Source organism: Stigmatopora nigra, chromosome 7 (assembly GCF_051989575.1).
Source record: "Stigmatopora nigra isolate UIUO_SnigA chromosome 7, RoL_Snig_1.1, whole genome shotgun sequence".
In the NCBI taxonomy this organism is placed as follows: Eukaryota; Metazoa; Chordata; class Actinopteri; order Syngnathiformes; family Syngnathidae; genus Stigmatopora; species Stigmatopora nigra.
The window spans coordinates 8,293,218-8,301,728 of NC_135514.1; the positions used below are offsets into that span (position 1 = coordinate 8,293,218).

General features: G+C 37.3%; 1 protein-coding gene across 2 annotated transcripts in view; it reads left to right on the forward strand.

Moving 5' to 3' along the window:
* Positions 1-4,471, forward strand: part of cdkal1 (CDK5 regulatory subunit associated protein 1-like 1) — a 100,172-nt gene extending 95,701 nt beyond the window's left edge. For both annotated transcript variants that reach the window (XM_077720930.1, XM_077720931.1), the window contains exon 15: positions 4,096-4,471. In XM_077720930.1, coding sequence (XP_077577056.1) covers positions 4,096-4,254 — 159 coding nt within the window. In that variant the 3' untranslated portion in view covers positions 4,255-4,471. The remainder of the gene's footprint in view (positions 1-4,095) is intronic.
* The last annotated feature ends 4,040 nt before the right edge of the window (positions 4,472-8,511 follow it).

Sequence of the window (8,511 nt, forward strand, 5' to 3'; positions counted from 1 at the left end):
AGAAACCAAAATGGTAATACTAGATATATTATTACACCATCAACATATTAATAATGTCTGCTTTTCAGTATTTCAACCAAATATCCTCTTTGACATTACACAGTTTTAAGGATGTCTTGGAAGTAATAGTAACTCAGTTCAGCTTTACTCCCTAAAACCATCTGCTACAATCTATATTTCCTGTCTGTTAGTGGTCTTCATGTGCCCAGCATGTGTTTGCATGGTCCTCAGTTACACAAATGAAGTTTCACTGTATTTCATGAAGACGGTCGTTAAACATTTTATGTAGTCCATCTGTAAGCTCCCTTGTGGTTGCATAATTGGGCAAAGGCGGCTATTTTTATTGTGTGTATAATATAATATATATATATATATATATATATATATATATATATATATATATATATATATATATATATATATATATATATATATATATATATATATATATATATATATATATATATATATATATATACATCAAATATTCAGAATTAGTAATATAAAGTGATTTTACAAGTGAATTTGACCCTTTTCTCAATCTCTGTATGGTTTTATTAGTTATCGCTTCCATTTATACTGTTTTTAGATTCTTTGGCAGATTTTTCATATACTTTTGCCATTTGTGTTTTTGTCTATTGATAGACTGACTGGCAGTTCATTGTAATTGTCCCTGTGGTTTTGTCACTCCTGACTCAACAGCCTGTTCCAGTATCTTTTTACACGCGCGCTCACACAAAACTTCATTTGTGTCTTGAGTGACATCAACAGCTGGTGGGGATCATGTGAGAAATGTGACCACTGTGCATTGTTTCTTCTTTCTCGTGATGCTGGTGTAGAATTGCAGTAGGGAGGGACAAAAGTACCATTTCAGTCTTTCAGATTATTTTAACCGTGGCGGTCCACAGTCAAAGAGTTTTTCGGAGATGATTATGCTTGCTGTGTTTCACCCTGCTGAGAGCAGAGCAAACCCATGCTGTACACACATGTGCATGTGCACGTGGTGGTCAAGTGTCACACAAAGGTTCCTATATCTTTTCTTGAGGCATTCTCCCAGTTTTTCTCCACTCTTTTCCACTCCCACTGTGCTGACATGTACCCACTGCCACTTCGATTTGCCCTTATCCTCCAAACTAGTAATAGATTTTAGAGTACACTGTCCAGTCTCCATTCTGGCACCCTGTTGTTAAATGACATCTTGAGAAAGACAGCTCAATAGACAGATGAAGATGAAGGTAGTAGTAGTATATTTGGGCCTGACACAATTGATAGATGATGTTTTGTCTGTCGGTTTCTTTTTTCTTGGTCTAGACATTTATTCCTTAATGTCGTTTACCTGCCTTATTTGGCATTTTTCTTTGTGAAGATGTCCAGAATTCTATTTTATTTTTGTTTGACAACACAATTTTGCAGCAGCTCTTTTCTTAATATGCAACTTATGTCTGTTTTTTGGCTTTTTCTCCTTTCGCTTTTAGAAAAAAGAAATAGCTCTAAATACCACACATTTTCCTTTTGAGAATGCTGATATGAAAGTGGATATGCTGATATGAAAGTTGTCTTGTTGTATGGTTTCCTTTTACAAAGCAACAGCTAAATATCCTTTTACTTTGGTGAGTCCTTTTTTACGTTATGAAAAAGGATGGGTGTTTCAAGATGGGCGTGGTTGCTTCTGGAAGGCTTGCACTCAAGGCTCAATTACACCGCACGAAAACGGTTGCGATATATCACCATACCTGTCAACCTCGAACCATTTGTGATCTTACCAAATTTTGTTTTCGCCCTTACATATATGTATAAATACATGGAAAATCTTACCACTTTACTTTTTTGTAAAAAATCAAGGGAACAGGAAACGGAAATCACATGGTGAAAGTGTTACAAAACGAAATGTTTATCATGATCTTTTTTTTTTAGCCAATCAGAGGCGCCGGTACATATATCACTTGGCAGACATGCGTTTCTCAAAATCACCGTTTAGCGTACCATTTTCATGTGTACAGCGTACCAATATAAAAATGGGCTTTCAGTTGTACCAATTACGGCGAGAACGTACCAGTTGACAGGTATGTATCACAACCACAGGGAGATTAAACTTCCACCCATTTCAATCAAAAGTGTGGTTATACTGCTACTCGGATGCTTGTCTGTAAATTTGGACATGCCTTATTCTCTCGCAATAGGAAATTATTTTATATATAAATATATATTATGTATATAAATATATTATATGTAAGTATATATTAATATAAGTATATATTAATATAAGTATATATTAATATAAGTATATATTAATATATAAATATATATTAGATACATATAGCTAACAAATATTTGACAAGACTACTATTAAGACATTTCTATTGTCTATCTGTCGCAACAAGAAAGTATTAGTTTTACCATCAGGTAATCCTGCCTTGCAGTGAGCCAAACTTGAATGTGTGATCTAGACTTTCGCCGTGTTACTGCTATTGTCCACAGCCAATAGTAATCCACTAATGGATGTGTCACATAAGCGTTGGTGGTTATTGTATCCCTCCAGTATTGTGCACGCCAAAAGACTAGAGTGTGAAGGGGGCACCGGCAAAAGATAGTAGAGAAGACTGGAGGATAGGCGTGTGTATGTGTTGGATGAGGGCTGCGTAGCAGGCTCACACAATCATGCTCATGCAACACGTGTGGGCGTCCACTATAACAAGCTGTACATATGCATAATTGTTGGTTCTTGGGGGTCAAAAGTGCATTTGGTTGGCCAAGAAATTCTGTATACTTTATTCACAACTTTGGAAGATTGTTCTCAGTTTTTATTTATTTATTATATGGGGATTATGTGTAGGCAGACTAAATCGTGCAAGAAAATCATTATTTTGTAAAATTGTCTGAACATGCCAGACTTGGTTTAATGGTAAAACAGACTTTGGGCACGTTCACCCAATGATAATCTTCCAAATATATGATGGTTGTGCTGCAAAGTCTTCAAAGAGCGGAACAAGTCGATGCACCTTTGATAAATATAAAAAGCTTACGACTTTGTCTCTTGCGAATTTGATGAAAGGTTGTTCAAGAAAGCCACAGATCAATTACTCAATATCCTTCTGCATAATCTATCCTGCTGGTGATAAGGTATTTTATCAACAGTCAGGCAGGAGGAGATGGACACGGACCACCTCAAGGTCATGTAGAAGTTCTTATTTGTTTTGAGATCAATAGCCTCTTCCTGAGCTGATTTCCTTAAACTGAAAAGAAAAGAGATATTTCTACATTTCAGTAACATCAAAAAAAAAAGTTCCCATGTCTGGGCCCCAAGGCACTAGATGCTTTTGAAATTTCCATACTAATAATAGTAGAGCTACGGTTGTTTTCTTAACCTTAGATGGAACTGATAGAAAAGCAACTTAACATCACAATCAATTCTGTATTGCTTTTCCTTCTCCATATTGATCTTTCACACATCCCATCATGGCACATTGTCAACATCAACCTTAATTCAGCAGATGGACGGCTAAGAATATTTGATTATCACCTAAAATGTCTTCCTTACTATACAGCTTCATAGATTAATTACGCTAAGTTATATTTCTCATTTATTTAGAAACTAACAGCTGTTTTCACATACATTGCATTCATCTACAAGGCACCATATTTGGTTCATTATCATGTTAGTTTTTCCTCAAATTAAACAGCATTGCTTGAGGCAGCAGATGGAGATAGACATAAGGTGAAAGCAATTGTGAAAGAAAACAACTGTTCTAACATTTATTACGATTACTGTTAATGTTTTTTGTATTTTTTTAAAAATAATTTTACATGAAAAATACATTGCGTGTATAGATGACTGAATAAAAAAATGAAAACAACAGTGCATATGTGATTTAATATTACTTTATCTGCTGAAGAGAAGCAACAGCCTTTCAACCACACAAGTTTCTCGCATGTAAAATTCTGCAGCTGGTTATCACCCGACCCTCAAGTCAACTTCATTCCATCTGCAAACTTTTAGCAGAGGGTCCCTCTGCTTCCTTGTGGAGAAATTAACATTCTTTTGTTGCCAAAGAGGATGTTGAAAAGCTCTTTTCTCTGTGTATGCTTCATTCACAGGAGCAGATGGCAAATGGTGTCCAAGGTCCTTCTTCTATGTCTTCCTCTGTTTTGTTGATTGGGTCTTACAGTGTGGACCGGGAGCTATTAAAGAGGCTGGGGGTCGGGCTGGCGCTGACAGCAGCCTTACTGGCTTTTATTGTGGAGAGGATCTATTAGCGAAGAGGAGCCGTAACCAAGGAGAGGATGCGACATAATGGAGGCCTTAACAGCCTCTTTGAATGGCAGGAAAATCATCACATTCTCCTACGTACGCATTTCTTTCTGTGCCGTATGTATTCAAATAGGGTAAAGGACATCTCTGTTGAATTTTTGCTTTTAATTTCACTTCATTTGGACAATATTTCATTATTTTTATTAAAAGCGAATACAAGTTTTTGCGTGTCTTTCAGTCCAAAACTCTCCAAGTTGAAGCGATGGAATTCAAATTCTCATTGTCGGTTAGAGCTTTATCCGTCTTTCAGTGGCCTGTGGGTTTCTAGTCTTGCTTTAAACTTTCTAAAGCAAGCCGATAAGCTATATTTTTTTCAGACAACACTCTTCTCTTCAAGAGTCCGACCTTGAAGAAAACTTTACTAAAATCATTTTTTGAACCGTTTCCGAATCATTAGGATCGCGGGAGGTGCTGGAGCCTAAATCGGTGGTCAGCCGATCGCAGGGCACAAGAAGACCATGCAACCATGCACACACACCAATACCTATGGGCAATTTAGAGTGTCCAATCAGCCTACCATGCATGTTTTTGGAATGTGGGAGGAAACCGGAACACACGGAGAAAACCCACAAAGACCCGGGGAGAACAAGCAAACTCCACACAGGTGGACGTAACCTGGATTTGAACCGAGGACAGCCGTAACCAAGGAGAGGATGCGACATAATGTTAATCAATGTTAAACTCTCGCAGTTTTCCGTTAAAAAGAAAATAAGAGCAGGATACTATTGGTGTATGTGGGAAGGGCAAACTATTACACGAAGGGCTGCAGGGAATGTGGGTTTTCATTCCAACCCATCAAGAGGACACCTTTTCACCAATTTGATGTCCTCAAAGTGAAATCAGTGGATTGCAGTCCGATACTTTTTGTTTCTGCAGAGAACTCATTAGTTAAACAGTCTTTACTGGATCATTTGGTACGAAAACCTGCACCCATAGTGGCCCTTGTGGAACAAGTTGCCCATGGGTCTAAACTATGTTGGGAGCCAGTCTTTTATCATTTTCACCAAGCATTTAACAATAATAAAATCATATTTTTAATATTTTTGAAAATGCTTTGTTGTCTAATTTGTCAGAAGATACAGTGATCATTAACACTAACTGAAAACAATTTTGTTAATCCAACAACTAACGTAACCCCCCTCTCCCTGTTATATTTAAAATTGTCACAATCTTTGAAATTTCATCTCAAACGGTAAGTTTACTTACATTTCTAATGTCCTCCATAAAATGTTGATTATTGTTTTTTGTTTTTTTATCAAGGTAAAGCAGACAAAAAAACAATTAGTTGATGTCTTAACACCATTTATGAATATTTTATACAGCATTACATTTCATACCAACTATTGATCAAACCTCTCTTTTCCACCACTATATGGTAAAATGCAGCATGATAAACCCTCAATGCTGGCAATTTTTTTTCTGGATTTTGTGCTTTTTCCGTGTTTATGCTGCTCTTGCAGGAAAGTCTAACCTGATACTCTGTAACCTTTTGGTATGATTTAATACTAAACTCTCCTGAGAATGCATATACCTCTGAGGGTAACAGAGTCTAATCGAGGCCCTATAAAATTACCGTTTTAGTGCCTTCTGAGTCTTTACTGCAGATGTGTATTCCTGTATTCTTCTTGCACACGCTTACACGCACACAAATGTCCACACACACATGTACCCACATACATATACATTGTAGGCCTGTCTAATCTTCCTGGTTTAAGGTCTAGCCATCCCAGCATGTTCTCAGAAATATCACTCAATAATGCATACCCCCAATTTATACTGCATTGCACCAGCGTGCTTTTCTGTCAGTGCTTTGCTCTTCTTGATTCTTTTTTGTACTTTATGTCTTGTGTGTTTGTGTTGACCGTATGTGGCTTTCCTCTGTCTTTCCACTTATTTGTGATATTGCAATTCCCTCAGGTTTATAAATCTCTGTGCCCCCCTCACTGTGTCTGTGTATGCATGCTTGCACTTTCTGATATGGTTTCCAAAATGCTTTTAGCAGTAGCCCAGTACTGTATACATATAAATATCCTGTATGTGCACCAAAGAGAAACGATCCTTCAGATCTTTATTCCGAAAGGCTGTTATTAGATATAGCAACAGTTTGTTACCTTCACACGCTAGCTTTGTATTATCTCTGTCAATGATGCATGTCATGTGTTCAACACGTACACACAAATGCATGTATCATGGCGTTTCCACAAAGCATACACAGTGTGCAACTTTTGTGTCATATGGGCAAATGGTGCATGCCAAGTCGCTCACAAGCCCATCCGCTAAAGCTTTATATTAACCGATCAAATGATGCGTGTAGAACACACAGACACACACGGTGTAGCTTTGTATTATGCGATCAAATGATGCATGTCGCTATGAAGCTTGTTACATCCATCCAGCAGCGCCCTATATTATTCTCCAGCCAGCCATACTGTGCGACAGTTCTTTTGATGCTTCGTAAGCACATTTCCGCCGTGTGTGTGTGTGTCAGTTACACTGCATTGTTCTCCAATGAAAAATGAATGCCACAACACCCTTTATGTTTGGTACATCATCACTTACTATGAAAAATGGAGGCGGGACCCATAGAGAGGAGATTGGTATTCACTTTACATCATTCGCTTCCATCATTTTTCATAAAAAACGAAGTTTTTGACTTCTTTTCGCAGTTTCAGCTGTTGTCAATTTGCTATATCTGTTTCGTTCTAGTACAAGAAACTTCTGATGGAAAGCAATGCTTCACATTTTACTTCTATCAAGGTCCATCATTGTTATTGACACAAACATGTCGAAATTTTCTCCTTCAACTTCAAACTAAGTTGTAATGGGTTTTACAGATGTATCTATGCTAGGCCAATGTTATATATCATTTTTTATTATTTATAATGGTTGTCGAGACCACCTACAGTACAATAACAGTCCTCAACGATTCTAAAATAGATTCAAACTCACTTAAACTATACAGAAATATATAGCTTTGTGTCTCAAATGCATTTATTTTTTTATCTTTTTATCTTTGCAAAAACGCCATTGCTTAAATTCCAGTAAGTAGTCTACAATAGTGAATGGCCATTATTAGTAAATTGGTTATTGTAGTGAACAAACAAATTCTAGTTACTGTAGCTTTACTACGTGGCACAATGTTCACTGTATTCCTTTGAAAATGTAGCATATTGTAGATATCTGCTAAAATGACCTAGCTCAGTTCTGACTCTTCTGCACTATTTACACCATGCCAGTCTTGTGCCAGGCATGAACTAGAAGCCCCAAAAGATTACTTTAAAGTGTGTAATTTAGTGGGTGCGCTAATGATGATGAAGGCCGTTTCTCTTGACTAAGTCTAAAATGCATCAATCACAATCATTTGACTTCTGAAATTTGACTACTATAAGTTCAACGCAGTTGACAGATCATTTAGAACGGTATGCTCCTGCGATCTCAAATATAAGCTGTACTTTAAATGGTGATTATGATTCTAAGTTAAACTGTTTCTCCAGTAACGCGTTGCGTACAAAGTCATGAATTACACGTTCATTGCCTTCCTTCCCAACAGCTGTGGGCATCAGTGAAATTGCCAGAAGCAAGCTGGCCCACATGAGTGTGACCAATTAATTTTTGCAATTTTGGGGACCAACATGCTTTGTTGCATTCTCTCGCCACCTCCCACCTACTAAACACCCGAATCTACACACACATCCCCCTTTCTGATGTCCCTCTGCATTTGCTTTTCTATAGGCTCTTCACTACACACCAATGCCTTCTGGAACAGAGGGGAAAATTACTTGGCAGGCATATCCATTCCTAATCTGTGTGTGCATATGTGAATGTGTTTGTGCACAGGTCCATGAATCCTAAGGTTCAACCCAGTGTTAGGTTTGATGGACCTTTTAGGTCTGGATTTAGTAATTACTGGGGTTTGAAAAAAAATATTGCACATTAGAGAAATTGGTGCTATTTCAGTGCTGGTGTTTTGCCAGTTGTGTTTTGGTGTGCAAGTGTGTTTGGCTTTTACATCTTTGACTTGTTGTGTTTCAAGGCTTTTGCATTTACTATTGGGGAGCTAGAACTGAGTCAATATTAAAGCTCTGTGCTGTAGTTTTTTTAATTACTTTAATAATGAGACACAGCAGTAGTGCACCATTAAGGGCGTTTAAAAGATTATGCTAGTTTGAAGGCTGTTAAATTTGAAAAAGGCATTTTACCGA